The sequence below is a fragment of the Strigops habroptila genome, chromosome 5, assembly GCF_004027225.2.
Source record: "Strigops habroptila isolate Jane chromosome 5, bStrHab1.2.pri, whole genome shotgun sequence".
Classification (NCBI taxonomy): Eukaryota; Metazoa; Chordata; class Aves; order Psittaciformes; family Psittacidae; genus Strigops; species Strigops habroptila.
The window spans coordinates 13,628,992-13,644,424 of NC_044281.2; the positions used below are offsets into that span (position 1 = coordinate 13,628,992).

General features: G+C 41.0%; 1 protein-coding gene across 1 annotated transcript; it reads right to left on the reverse strand.

Moving 5' to 3' along the window:
- Nucleotides 1–2,303: 2,303 nt before the first annotated feature.
- On the reverse strand, nucleotides 2,304–15,399 carry FASTKD2 (FAST kinase domains 2). Its single transcript, XM_030485455.1, has 12 exons — nucleotides 15,351–15,399; nucleotides 13,879–14,667; nucleotides 13,367–13,470; nucleotides 11,803–11,911; nucleotides 10,132–10,255; nucleotides 7,257–7,396; nucleotides 6,779–6,951; nucleotides 6,220–6,383; nucleotides 4,981–5,202; nucleotides 4,078–4,162; nucleotides 2,891–3,005; nucleotides 2,304–2,446 (listed from the first exon to the last, which is right to left on the reverse strand). Exons 2-12 carry the CDS (start codon nucleotides 14,602–14,604, stop codon nucleotides 2,327–2,329), a joined length of 2,082 nt encoding a protein of 693 aa, XP_030341315.1. The 5' UTR covers nucleotides 14,605–14,667; nucleotides 15,351–15,399; the 3' UTR covers nucleotides 2,304–2,326.
- Between the last annotated feature and the right edge of the window lie 34 nt (nucleotides 15,400–15,433).

Here is a 15,433-nt window from a genome sequence, read left to right on the forward strand (position 1 = left end):
CAAAACCCACAATTACAGGAGCAAAATAATTATTACTGATCTTCATTGTGAGTATCCCACTAATTTTAATAAGTATGATTCAGGAGAGAGAGAATAGTATTCTAAATACAGATTGTAATGCACGAAACAGGGGATTAGATCTCACTTACTACATGAACTGGACACCTGAGAACTCCAGGTTTATTTCAGACGTTGCAGCAGAGTTGTTTTTTAGCAGATGTGAAGATTCAAGAAACCCACAGCTCTGACGTCTCTCTGGCAGCAGCTACATACTGCTTGGAACTATGAATCAGTGTAGGTGACATAGTAATGACTTAAATTATTCAGGAAGCATAAAGTAAGATATTTTAATAAGCAAGGTGATCATTATGGCAGACTACTACACTTCCATACTGCTTGTATAAATTTCCACCTACTTGTAAGGTGTTTAAAAAAAAAGAAAGAAAAGATGGTGATCAGCTAATTTAATACAACATGCTATGCCATTTTGTGCCCACCGGTGGCTAATTCTGTGGAGGCTGCCAGCACCCAGGAGGACAGCATACTTCCCTGCCTGGTGTTTTGTCCCTAAAGAGATGGGAGCTACATACCTGCTACTGAGGACCTGACTGAAAAGCTCAATGCGGAGGAAGCAGTTCCCCAGCCCAGACAAGAGCCGCAGCTGACACTGCATTAGCTCTGTTTGCAGGGCTTCATCTTTGACCAGCACCAAATGCTTTCTCAAACACAGCTCTGAGCGCTACCAGGCTCTCCGGCACAGAGTATTTCAGATCTCCTCCAGCGCAGGCCAGGACCGTGTCAGTTGGCCAGCTCAGAACATCAAGATGGGTCTGACCAGTCTGCTGTACAGGTAATGCTTTCTTAAAGCAGTGGATCCAAAAAGAGTGCACAACAAACTTCTCAAGCCAAGCAGATGAACCCTGCTCTGGTTGTTCAGTTTTACAACTGCATCAAATCTGCTTTACTGCATGTGCTGCATTTCAGAGACTGAAATGCTGAACAGCGCTCTCTGCTCTTTATGCCAGACTGCTGAGACAATGCTGCTTTACTTGCAGTTTCCTTCATAAATGTGAACCATATTCTATTTGCAGGTTCTACAAGAAGTTGGGCAGTGAATTTTTTCTAAGCACATTATTTTCTTTTCACCTTATCACTGTAATACCGGTTTTATCATTGTAATACCATAACCATGTGTCCACGCTACTTCAGAAAGACAAAGAACGTAGTGCTTGGAGCTTAGCAAGTGAAGCAAGGGCACCACGGTTAGGTAGCACACAGTCACTGTAGGAAGTAATTGCTGTTTCCCTTCATGCCGATTGGGCTGTGGCTGTGGTACAGCAAAATTGTGACTGAAGATCCAATTACACCGCAGAAACAAGCAAGCTGTTGTTGGCAAATGTATGTAATTTGAGCATTCCAATGCTCTTACTAAGGACTTCAGCAAGTCCAGCACAACAAATGGATTTTACCAGTAAACGTTACCAAGAATGGAAAACATGAACCAGTTCTCTCTGCTCCTCCAGCTCAAAGGCCCAAAGCCGCTTTAAACTTCTAGGACTGCCATCAATTCCACCACTACATAAGAGGCCAGTGGAGATGCATCACAGTAGGTAATGAACAATTTGAGTATTGCAACGCCTCTTTCAATAGTAGATTCTGATGTTAGTTCTTCCACAGAGAGCAAGAGTCAGTTTACAAAGACAGACCTGTGTTCTTGCAGCAAGAAGTCTCAGGATCTACAGTGAAGCAAGAGGTTCAAAAGAGTGAGCATGCAGCTAACAACCATTATTAGCCCAAACTTCTGAAAACTGGCTGAGATTGATTTGTTCAGAAAATTTTCTGAAAAATCTTTGGATTTTCTGGAAAAACCTTTGGATTTTTTTAATATACCCCTTAGGCTGAGTTATTTACTGCTTTACTATCTGTAATGCTGCATAAAGAACACAGCAGATGGTGGTGCAGGATATCGAGGGGAATCCTTCCAGTGTTTGTAGGCCAGGTTCCAATACCACTTGAAGTAGTCTTTTCCTTTCCCTGACCCAGAAGAGAGAAATTTGACTTGGGGCATGGGGAGGGGAAGCAAAGTGAAGATAAAATTAAGAAATTTCAACAGCAATACATGTCAGGATGCTTTTGGATTAATCAAGTAGTTCCTTCCACTAAAGAAAACCCCCACTATCAGCAGACACTGTTCTCTTTACAAGCTTTTCTCAATCTGTGATACTTTGCAGTAGGCAGTTGTGTATAAAACTGCTTATCTCTTCTGTTAAAACCTTACATTAATTACACAGGAAAAAGAGAGATCAGAGACCCAAAAATGTTTATTTTAATTATTGTCTTGCACAGTCACTTCAGAAAGAGGGAAAGGATTTTCTGAATAAATTTTTCCTTTCAAAAACTCAATAGCATCTTGATTTGTCATTTCCTGAAACTTCTTGTTCAAGACCTGGAAGAGAGGAAAAGGAAAGAGTATATTAGTTCTATTGTCTTTAGCAAACTACACTGTCCCTCAAACCAAGCGCTCAGTGATGGGAAGGCCATAGAGAGTCACTGTATTTTGAAAACAAGTTGATTTGAATCCTTAATTCTATAGAAGTCAGGGAAAGAAGCCAAAGATGCACACATTTTTTAGGTACAAAGCAATTCAGTGGCTTGACCTTTTTTTTTCCCTCCCCTGAACTGATTATTTTGCTGATTATGATAAGTGGTAGCTTATCTTTTAGAGTTTTTCTGTCCCTTCTCCCTAGTGACACCACCGTTACCTTTTAAGTAGAGATGATACACAATTACCGCTCTGGATGAGGCTCACCATTCCCTACAAAGCCTGTTCTACCAAACATACTCATCACTGTGCTGATAACAGGACAGAAACAGAGAGAGTAACTCTTACCAGAATTACATGATAGCCCAGTTTATTTAGATGTCGCTTCTTCATTGCCAGCTTCCCTTGGGGGTGTGTTGAACCCAAACAGAAGGCAGACGGAGGAACGAAGAGTAAAGCCAATCTACAACCAAGAAGAGTAGGGAAGACTCCATTGTACAAATGCAGAATAAGCATTTTTAAGACTATGATTCAATGATGTCCTTTAACACTGCAGAATATATAGCTGTCTTTCTGGTAGGCAAAAATATCAGAACTGCACAGATTTCATTATCCTTTTCCTTCTCCAGACTTAAGTAATTTAGACCCTCTCTTCCGTGAGCTTCACAGAAGCACCAGCATCTACCCACATATCTACGACAGAATTTTCTCCTCAGATCTTCACTTCTCCCCCAATGAGAAGGAAATAGATCATTCAAAATTCTACATTATTTTGACAACTTCTACATTTACTTTGATCCTTTGCTAATACTCAGAATCAGTTACTTCCAGCCATAAAAACCTGCTTGGAAGGGTGAGGAAAGCTGAATGCCTTGGAAGCCTGACAGTGAGCTTCTGTTACTCAATTCACTAGCTCTCTTCTCCCAAAAAGCAAACTCTACAAAACATGTTGCTGTGCAGTGATCCAGCACGTAAATGTGTATTACCCAATTCTGCTTAAGTGTTACTTAAATGATATATGTCCCACTTCAGTTATTGAGAGGTCATTCTTCTACACGAGATTAAATTAATCACTAAAATGTGGTATGATGATCCCTTTTAATCAAATTACACTTCAGTAGCTGAATTAATTGCCATAACATACCACTGAGATGCACATTTTAGTGACTTAAGAGAATAACTGAATGCTTCATTGGACACACAAATACTTGGAATTTTAAAACCATAATGTAGCAATTTGTTGGAAGGGATTTCAGTCATAATGGATACAGGTTTTGAAGTACGAGTATCACATTACTGTGATGTTTCCTGCCTCCTTCTCTGAAACATTAAGTTTTAGCCTCTGCTAGAAGAAGGTAGTGAGCTAGATGAGTTGTTGCTCTGAACTGGCATGGCAATTTCTGTCTATTTCAGTGAGTGCAACTAACAAGTTATCTACTTTGCTTCTGCTAATCAGTGAACTAAAGAAGTAACTGGATGGAATACATACAAATAAAACTAGCCTGCTAGAAAAAACATGCAGTCAAAAACGACACCTTTGAACACTTGAGTCAGTGTGATCATCTGTTGCAGGTATTGGGACCACCTTCTTTCCGTCTGAATCCATTTGGATTTCAAAATCTGAAAAACAAAACAACAAAACATTAATCGTTCAAAATGTTTTCAAATGAAAACTTTGAAAAGTTAATAGATGCCATCATTGCCCTGTTTCTAATTGCTGTTCTTCAGTAATTTATGTATTACTGATGGCTTTTCCCCCCTGAAACCAATATAAATAGCTATAGCTTGCACATCTCCAAAAAAAACCCCTGTTGATGTAACTTTATGGGAGTGAAATCACAGTCCAAAGAAAGTATTGCAGTCTGTCATACTTACTCAGATTTTCCTATAATCTCATTCCTCATTAGAAATATTTAGGAAGAAAAGTATTACAAATACAGAGAAACTAGTAACCTGGCAAAAAACCTAAGCAATATAAAAATATAATAGAAAGCAAACGTTATGGAATGATTACCTGTTGAAAGTCGTATCCCATTTCATAAATGAAAGTAGAACCCAAACCTTAGCCAGAACTTAGAGACCAAAAGGCAGCTGCTGTTCGGCTTTGTTTCTAATGTGATTTAGTACTGACATGTCAACTCTGTAAAACAGTTGGCCATATTGGATTCATGCACAATTAACATCTGCTCACTGATGCTTAACAGAAAGTCCAAAGCAGTTTTGTAAGTGAGAGCAATCATAAAGTTTTAGTAAACGGACTTCAATGCTTTAACAGAAGCATCTAGAAAGTAAATTCACCAATCAACAACATCATTTGTTAAAATGACTGTGTCTACACTTTTAATCACTTGCACCCTATGCAAATTTATTACCACCTTATTATTCTGGGGATTATAAATCTACATTAAAAAGAATGTAACAGTAATTTGGCTTCATACCAATATGATATTTATATGGCAGCTGAACATTTTGCTGAAACATGTTCTCATCTCCCAGAAGTTCTATCAGTGCCTCCCGAGCCTTTCTGAGATTAAGAGATACTAATGAAGAGGAATTCTCAGTCAGCACAAACGCAGGCTTTGTGAAGGAAGGGCTATCAAGTTCCATACACACTTTCACACAGCGAAGCATCATTTCCTTTTGTTCTTTGTGAAGATCATCTGAAAAAGGATGCAAGAAAATATTACATCCAGTATATCATCTCATAGAATTTTTTGTTTTAGCATCATTCTGTTTTAGCACAGCAAATGAATTTCAATATCAGAATCAAACCCCAATTGTTTCTTCACAGAATATTATTCAGTATCTTCAAATTATTATTAAATATACATAATCAATTCAGTAATTATAATATTGAAGTCTAGGGCTAGGACCTGCCCATTGTCCAGTCTTTCCTCACTACTGTATACAGCTCTCTGCATGCTATCAGTTATTACAAGAGACTTAAGGAGAACATGGAATCAGAGCGCATGAATAAAAACAATTTATAAAACCCAAACAACCAGATGGCTATTTATAAAACAAAGAAGGGGTATCGGACTTGGCCATAATTTAGAAACTGTACTTTAAGAGTACTAAGCTGCACACACTCTAAGCAATTACAGCTTTACAGCTTTCACGTTCAGTCACAGCACACTCAACAGCAAGACACGGTGTTTTACTCTACACTGAATTTCTACTCTGCTGAACTAATCTACCGGCTGTAGAGGATTGTAATGTGGAAACCAAATTCTACTACAAACCATTCCAAGTTCCTCATTATAACTCAGAACAATTAAAAAAACCAAATTTTACTCATGATTTCAGGTACTCAAGTTGGTTTACAAAGGTTGAGACTTCCTGTGCTTTTAAAAATGCACAGAAACCCCTGGCTCTTACACATTTCTATTTCCATGGATCTCGTATTCAACTCTCTCCATGTGCACACCTACTGTTCAGCTGTTGAAATCATGGGGCAGAAACTGAAATAATCAGTTTCTGCACTGCCTGATGCCCTCATGCAGAAACAGATCACTTAGATCACCACCACTATGTTAGCCTTGCCTTGAGGACTTCAAATTTACTATTAATCATGTTTGCATTCTTTAATTTCTAAACTTTTAACACGATTACAACAAATTACGCATGGAGGCAGAATATCCCTTTTGAAACAAGAAGATGACAAAGTAAAGCCTGACCTGACAGTAGAAGTTCATTCCTGCTGTCCTTCTGCAACAGTGTATCAAGTGCATGATGAGGAAGATATCCTAAGATGCAAAATGAATACGCTGCCTTCAGCAGTTCTGCGTTGGAAATCTGAGGGAGGTACTTATTCAAGCAGCTATGAAGAGTCTCAAAAAACCTTTTCCAAAAGAAGAAGAAAAGTATCTAAATACACAAATAAGGCTATACAAAATACAGATTTCAAACAAAAATACAAGCTAGAAATCTTTGTTATCTTGTATAATCATATGTTGTGTAATCTTAATGTTAGCTTTTGATTATTCTTTGGGGATACAGCTACCTATCAACAGATTTAGTAGCCTGGTCAGCCTAGAACCAATGTCTCCATTTTCAATTACAGAGAAAAAATCCTATGTAGAAAAAAAAATGTGAAAAGACACAGCAAATTTAACTTACAGATTAATAAAACAGGATTACTAACCCTTTACATAACTGAAATCAAATACTAGTTGCCATACATTACTCTATAATGACTACATAGTGTATTATCATGCATTCTAAATGAAAACCTACGGATGCTTTTGGTCTCTGGGAACATAGTTGAGTCGTGAATACACTCGGAGAACAATCATAAGGTTTTTCAAGTTGAGGAATTCAGGGTCTTCTGTCACCTTCTCAGCAAAAATACCCATCAGCTCACTAGGCTGAAAGACAAGTGTCTCGCAGGCAGAAAGAAAAAGCATAATCTAAAAGAAAAGATAGTTTTATAAGGTCAAGAAAGCCAGTGAAGTGGATCCTACCTGCTGATTTCATAAAAGGCATTACTAATGAAAGCAAATTTTTCAAACCATAACACCCCTTTTATTTTTCATTTCTTTATTCATCAAAAAATAGAAGAGCATTTTAAAAATTTAACTGTATCAACTTCGTGAATTGGTATTCCTAAGAAAATCTGTTCTCCAAAGATCAAACACAAACATGAAGAAAGGTAAGATCGAAAGCACTATATATCCTACTAGTACCACTATAAATTATTTGGTCTCAAACTCACCTGTCTTTTGTCCCAAAGGCAGGCAGTAGAATTAATATAGTCTGCTAATGCTGAAAACAGTTTTACATCACGGTACTGGAGACTGCAGCAAGCTTCCAGAATGGCAATTATCTGCCGAAATTGAATATCATGGATATTCTCTGTAACAGAAGAGCAAAAAAGGACAAAGGAAGCAAAGCAACAGGAGCTGTAGGGTGGAGATATTGTGGGAACAGTTTGTTTGAGGGATGAATGATGAGGAAAAAACCAAAATCAGCTAAGGAACTGTGGAACAGACTGGGACTACCTAGGGAAAGCCAAGTGAGCTAAAACACATGAAGAAACTGAGTCTGGATCAAGCTAGAAAGGATAAATCAGCAAATGGGGACAAATGAACAAAAGCAGCAAGAAGATTGTTTTCCCAGAACTTCTGTTGCAGGATTCTTGATTTCCAGCACCTCCCTGCACTCAGCACGGAAACCCTCAGGCTAGCCGCTTCAGCACTGATTGAGCCTTTGGGCTGCCCACCTCACCATGTCAGCTGAGGCAGTAACGAAGAGGCAGATCTAAAGCTGCTGACTCGTCAGATACCAGCACATGATAAAATTTACTTTTTTCCCCCCATTTGGTTTTACAACCAGCAAGAAACCACAAATATGAATCTATGTCTAAAAAGCACTAAAGGCCATCAAGCACTAAAGTGTTAGTGTATGCCAAACTGGAAAATATAGAACCATAACACAACCTCCTGGCATATAAGCAGTGATGACACAGATTGAGTGCCAGGTGACAACAGACTTCTGCACAGGACTGCTGCTTCATTTGCCACACAAGATGGACCTAGTCCTGAAATGAAAAGGATTAAGTACTGAAGAACAGTGCTGTCTCTTAAACATATTTGCTCTCTCTTGAACAACTGTTTGTTGCAACGAGGGGCATACATGGCATAAAAGACAATGAACGCAAGAGAACAGAGCACAGTTACAGTAGTAGGGTCAGCACTCCTCAGAACTAGACTTTATTTCCTCCTCTGCCAGAGGACTCCAGAGGATAGCAGGAAAGTAATTCCTGAAAATTTAACTCCTTTGAGTTGTGCTCAGTGATTTTCCAGGCTCAGCATAAAACACTCTTACCTCCTTGAAGTGCTGAGTGCTGACAACTGTGATGGAAGCCAATGAGAGCTGTGTATCAAATAAAGTGATTTGTAATGCTACGTATTCTTAAAGAAAACAGGCTAATGGAATGTCGTATCACTGGTCACTCTGACCTTAATCTCTCTTCTGTGTAATTAGAAAATTACCATCACCACTGGGTTGCTCCCTTGCTGCTGCAAAATTTAATTCAGGAAGTACCTACGAAGTTATTACAATTCTGGCCAGGTCCCCAGATATGGGAGAGGAGGCCACTTTCTTGAGAGCCCCAGCAACAGGACAGAACCTGGAAAACCTGCTAGAGAATTCCTTTGCCCCATCAGCCCCAAAGTGTGCTCTTCCCTCCTCTTCCTATTCCATCTCCAGCCTCTGACAGGGGTGACTTCTGTCCAGAAATTAATCACTCTGTCCCCAGAGCATCATTCGCCCTGAGAACCTGCACTAAAAATATGCAGAAAAAGAAGTACTAAATTGTTGTGAATTAAGTTTAATTAACTGAATTCTGTTAAGTGAGTTCTTTTGACTGAGTGGTTTTGCTTAGTATGAGTAGTGGCTTAGCATGGGAAGCTGAAGTTGCTAGAGCCTTAGGCCTCAAGCAGCTAACTACCACCTAAATAAAGCTGAACTTCATTTACAGCCTGCACTTAGTTATGAAAAAAGAGGCCCTGAGACCACTGCAAATGGAAGATACAGGAGTTGCACCTGTTAGCAACAACCAGGAGAGACAGGAAGCAATTTACACCCTGCCTGGAGACAATGAAAGAACCCAGTGATGCATGAGAAGAACCCAGACCAAAATTCACCGCTGGCCCAAGAGGCGTGTGAACAGATTGTAAAGGAATAAAAACCTAGGAATTTCCTTGTTCTGGGTTCCTCCCAGAACAACAGGTTCCTATTCCTGTAGCACTCTATTATTTTTCTAAGAATCGGATGTCTGAGACTCTGCCATGGGAAAGCTAGGGTGGAAAATAACAGAGTAGCTGCTCATTGTGTGTATGCCATCTAGCCTGTGCGCTAAGTGTGGTGAAAGTCCTATGGGAGAAGCCAGTATGTCCTAACACACAAGAACCAGGAGAAATAAAGGCTGTATATGCAGCCCAAACACTCCTGGTTCATTTATGTTAATAATGCTCTTTTCCTATCTTAATGGTTTTTCACATACAAACTCAGATGTATTTTAAGTGTGAATCAATATATACTGACCACATATACTTAAGAAATGTATTGTAAAACTATGGAGAGAGATGAAAGCATTACCTTTCATTTAACTATTTTCTGGGCTGCAGCATGAGGTCAGTTATTAAGCAGCATTCAATATCTGAATCCAGTTAATCAGGGAACCACTACGTTCCCTTTAGCTTATCAACTAATCATGCTAAGCCACCAATCCATCTTGTAAGATGTCCACTTCCAATTCAGATTTGTTTTAAAAGTTTATCTGAAATCTATTTTTTCTTCCTAGAATTCAAGTCTTTTTCCTAAATTCTGCATACAGAAAAATGCAAAGAAAAATATGCAATTCAGGTAAACGTTAAGAAGGGCAGAGATAACAAGAGCTATTTGTTTTCATTGTCCATCAGTAATTTTCTGTCTTGATGCTTGTCAAACAGCTCCACATCGCTAAATTGTAGTGCAAAACAAAAATGTTCCCCGAGTTTTAAAGGAAATCAGAAAAGGGAGATAAGCCAATAATTAGGAAGCATTTGGTATAAGGAAGGGAAATTTAATAAACATTCTTTTCTTACCCTGGATCTTTTTACTGCAGGCATTCAGGATTGGAACGGAACAATAATTCATTGCAACAAGAGCCAAAAACATACGCACAGCATTCGGGAAAGTCAGATGGTCTATCTCTTTCAAAACTGCCATCTAAAGTGAATTAGAGTTTATTAATCCTTCATTCTTCAGGTATATTATCACTGCTTTCTGGTGAAGACATTTTCACCAAAACTTTCACAAATTCCTTAGCCTGTTCAGGTTTACATGAAAGACAAAGGAGCAACAAACAGCAAAAGCATAAAGTAATTACTCTCAGTTTCTTAACACACAATTATAGCAGCTCAAGTGTTCTAGAGCCATGTCACTATGCAAGTTCCCAGCGATCTGCCTTTCTGTTTCTTTTAAAAGAAGTCTCAGTAAAGCTCATTTCCAACTACTTTGAATATGGATCTTTTACCAACTCTTGAAAAAGTAGCAGAAATATAATTGGCACAGCTGACTGATTTAATAGCACTCCAAATACTGTTCTGGATGTGTGTGAAAGCTGTAAGCCTTCAAAATGATCCAATAGCACACCGAGTGGCCTATCCTTAACACAGACACCCAGCTACAAATGTGGTCTGAGGCACAGAAGGCCAGCGCTGATGCCACAAAAGAGATCTCATTTATTGAAGCAGTAATTAGATTGATATGACAGTAAAAATGAGACTACAAAGCATATTGGCTATTAAACCACAATATTCTTACTGCATGCATATCAAAGGTTAAATATAAAACTGTCTACAATAGAAATTACACAGTATTAAAAATAGCACCCTGTAGGCTCACAAAATTAAGTGCTCCCCTCTGTTAACAAGGAAAAATGTTACTTCTCAGTTCCATATTCCAAGACAGCCAGCTTCTCACCCTCTTGTAAAAAGTGGTACCTTGCCCAAGGTTTTATGATTTACTTACACCTAACACATTGCATGAGCCCCCTGCACTGCTCTATTCTTGGCCAGTTTCCCATCAGTGGTATTTTCCCTCATTTCCTCATGAATGCTATTACAAACTCTGACTTCAGAGCCCTTCAGCTATGTGACGAAAACACTAGCAGGCCCTGTTTGAAAGAAGGTTTCAAAAAATGTCTTTAAATCAGGGGAAGAAGCCCAGTACACCCTACCATAAAAACTCCAGCCTGCTCCCAACCACTGTATTTCCATGGGAACCTTTCAGATACACAGAAAGATAAGGCCATGAGCTAGGTGAGTTCTCCTGCCACTTCACTGCTGTTGGTCCTCCCAACCACTATTGTTCCTGTATACCATTACTGGACACAGCCCCATCACAGACTACTTTTCTGTCTTCTCATCTTCCAGCCACAAGCTGGGCAAGGGATTCAGGGAACAGCCTGTAAGTGCTTCTATAAAATACCATGTGGCCAACCCAAACAAGAGGTGAAGGCACTCATATTTTATTGCCTCGGTTCCTCTCGTCATCTCCATTGCTTTCTGCCCCTTTTAATGGTGGGATATTCCCAGCCTCCAAATACAAGTTCTTCCTGCAGATATAGCTGGACTAGGATTTGTAGAGCAAACGCATTCAAATTTTCTATTGTATTTTCTCTTTAAGTGTCTGGAAAGAACCATACACAACTTATGAACAAGGCAAAAACACAAGCTTTGTGGTAGTAAAAATATGCCTCCAACTAAATTTACCTCTAATTTCTTTTTCAGAAAGATTGGGGCATCTCTTCCCATGCATTTCATCAGGTTTTGCAGCATAAAGATGTCTCTGATACTTGGAATGCGTTGCTCCACTAGCAATCTGATGAGGAAACACATACAAGGACTTGAGCTAGAGAGAGTAACTGTTTAATAGAGCTGTCACCTTCAGCAGAAACAGGTAGGTACCCCCATTCTCCCTCACTGTCTTACTCCCAAATTAAGCTGTTATTCCCTGCTCCTTTCCCACCTCCTTTTTTTCCAGGCTGGCATTAACTCTACACAATGTGGCCGCAGCACAGATATTTTGCACATTGAAATAATGATACATGCTTTCTTAATGTTCTCATGACAGATGAGTGTTGTTACTGATATATTAACAGCAGGGGCACCTGACCAGATTGCACATCTGACTGTGCAGACAGACATGAGTGCTGTTAAACTTCAAGGAATTAAGCAGCACATTTTTATCACAGAATCATCTCTGTGCAGGCAAGTTCTGAAGCAGCTAGCGAACTTGGGGATGGACACCAACAACTTGGTGCAAGTGAGGAAAAAAACACAAATGCTGTGGCTGCAGAAACAGCAGGGGAGATGGTAACATGGAGGGATCATAAGCACAAGATGGAGTTCTGCACTGCCAGCACCTCCTTTTCCAGCTCAGAAGGAGGTATTTTAATGTCTGAATCACCCTTAAATATACTTGCACAGCTACAAAAATATGAAGTGTCACTAAGGCTGTGCAATGCTCTGAAATTCACCCCTGCAGATGCAGCTTCTTGTAAATGGGCAAGAGTTCCAGACATCAAGAAAGAGCTGTAGATGGATCTCCTGCTTTCCACCCACTTACACGAACTGTGTACCCAAGCTTCCAGGAGAACCTGTTTTCTGCATATCACTAACACATCCACCTTCTCAAAGCAGGATGTGACAGAGGACCAAGGGTACTAATCCATGGCGTGTTTTGTGACAGCCTCAGTAAAAACAATTTCATAGGAGTGCACAGATTGGTTACCCATGCAAAGTTCCTTGGCCCAGAAAAAAAATAAGTACAGCCAAAGAAGTTATTCTGATAAAACACTCCACAGCAGGCCTTGCTGGATGCAAAGATAAAGCCTAAACTTGCCTTCATCTTTAATTTTTACTAATTAAATTAAAAGAAAATATTCCCTGGCTGTTACACAGCATTTTTCGTCATGACAAATCAAAATACTTCACAAAGCAAGCTAGTCTCATTACCTCCTTTCTACACACAGATAAACACAGGCATAGCTATGCGAAGTGACGTGATCAGCATCACAAAAAACCCACAGTGCTGGGGCTGCAGTCAGAATATGAATCCTCTGCAGAGCAGTCTAGCACCCTGTGTCATCGGAAGCCTTTCTGCTTGAAACTGCAAAGACAATGCCAAAAATCACTGTCTTGTACAGCTGTTATGTGACCACTGACATCCTAAAGCCACAGCATCTTTTATGCGCAGATATTCCCCCCATGATTTCTAAGACATATATTCAAACATTTAAATATGAAGAACATGTGAAAGATGTATTTTTCTCACTGTAATCCAGCTTGAAGAGCGCCCACATTCTTGTCTTTATCCATCCCTGCTAAAGTAGTTGCCAAAACTGAGACACATCGGTTATCAAGTTGATTGAGCTTCTCCTGTTAAAGTTTTCACAATGTCAGATTATTTCAGACCAGTAAAAGTTTCAGAAAAGAAAAACACACCACTCTTAATCCATATGCACCTGCCATCTTCTTTCCCCCCAAAAGTCAGTTCATGAACTTTAACACTGCAGTGACCTACAAGATCTCACATCAGTCAAATTTCGTTGATTTGCAAAGGGTCATGATTTTTGAGACTTCTCTGTATTAAATCCGTCTGAAACCAGGCAGTGGTTTCAAAACTGAAGGAAATTTGAAGTACACAGAAATTAACTACGGGAGCTCTGTTTCCATGGAACATCAGACTAAAACAAGGATATAACCCAACTCTCTCTGATGTTGCATCCCAGAATTAGCCCGGAGGTTTCAGGCTAAACTTAGGAGACAAGGGGTTTTGATACTTACTTGGCACACCCTCACCAAAGTCTGGACCAGGAGAGTGTTCTGAGGAACACCCAGGTTCACCACGGCATGCAGACTGAACACCAGGTCACCTCGCGTCATCCTTCGGGCATCCCGCAGCAGCTGCTGACAGAGCTTCACAAAAGCCGGGTGCTCAAAGATCAGCTGCTTCTCGTAACGCTGCTGCTCTTCAGACAGGTTTTTGAAGAGCCTCCACGCCATAGTTAAACAGTTTGCGAAGTGCTTGATGGAAACAGCGGACTCGGACAAGTCCAGTGCATCACTAGGACAGGTACATTTCTGGAGACTACTATAGAACAGTTCACTACAACCTGCTCTGTGCTTCTCTTTGGAGCTCCCAGAATCATCTAACTTTTCAAGTTCCAAAGAGCTCTGGGGAGTCTCCTCACTTATCAAAGCCTCCGCACTCTTCTCTGGTTCTATTTTAGCACCTGTACTAAAAACATCTGTCTTTTGAGACAGAAATCGAAGAGATGGGCCACGCAAAGGAGGAAAAGTATTTAAAAGTAATCGTCCGAAGTTCACATTTTCCAGGGGCTCCCTGTACCTGCAAATCCATAACACGTGTTTTCTGGTTGTGGCTGAAGATTTGGGAGCAAGCACAGAATTGCACCTATGCATGCACCTAACAGTGCTTAACAAATAACTTATTTTGTTATTCATTTTTGCTAATGTCTCATGAATAGCTTTGAAATGCCAACTCAGCATGAGGGATCCGATGAAATTCTACCAGGAAAATCGGTGCTGGAGGAGCTGTGTAACATCACTTATCTGTAAAAACAATTGAAAACTACGGATTAGCGTCCGGACTTTCAATGACTAAAGTTTCAATTGCCAAATCTATGCACAACTTTTACAGGAAACAACCAACCAACCAAACCCACAAACATTTGGGAAAGGATCCCTAGAAAATGATTTGCAGCGGGACTTCTACTGGATCTCTTTTGCTTTAGACATCTCAACCCAAGACAAACTCATCCTGGGTGTCCACACTCGTTGCTGTTTTAACCAGAAGCCATGCGGGGAGGGAAAGCCCTTTCCTAACCGGCGTTTCTCCCGCTCTGGTGGGTCACTGCCCACCTTCGGCTCCGCTTAACAGAACGCAGCCCGCCTGCGGCCACAGCCAACAGCCTGACCCAGCCCCGTGCCGCCGCCCCGCTGGTAACACCCCCACGGCCGGAGGCACCAGCGGGACAGAGCCTCTCGGTTTCGGGCTCGCTTTCCGCGGGCACCGGGAACGCTGCCCAGGGGGGTACGCTACGGGGAGGTGTGGGCCCAAGGCCCGGCGCCAAGGAGACAGAGGCCCTTCTGCGGCTCCGCGCCGGGTCGCAATACCCGGGCACCCCTCCGGCCCGGCCCGGCCCAGCCCATGCTGCCCGCTGCCCGCCGCCGCGGCGCTGAGCCGGGCCGGGCCGCGCCGCGCACCAGACCCCGGCCGCCCGGCCGCCGTTTACCTCTCACACGGCGCCGCCATGACACCGGGGCCCTTGACCCCCCCTTCCCGCGCGCGAGGCCTCGCGAGAGGGACGGCGCGGGC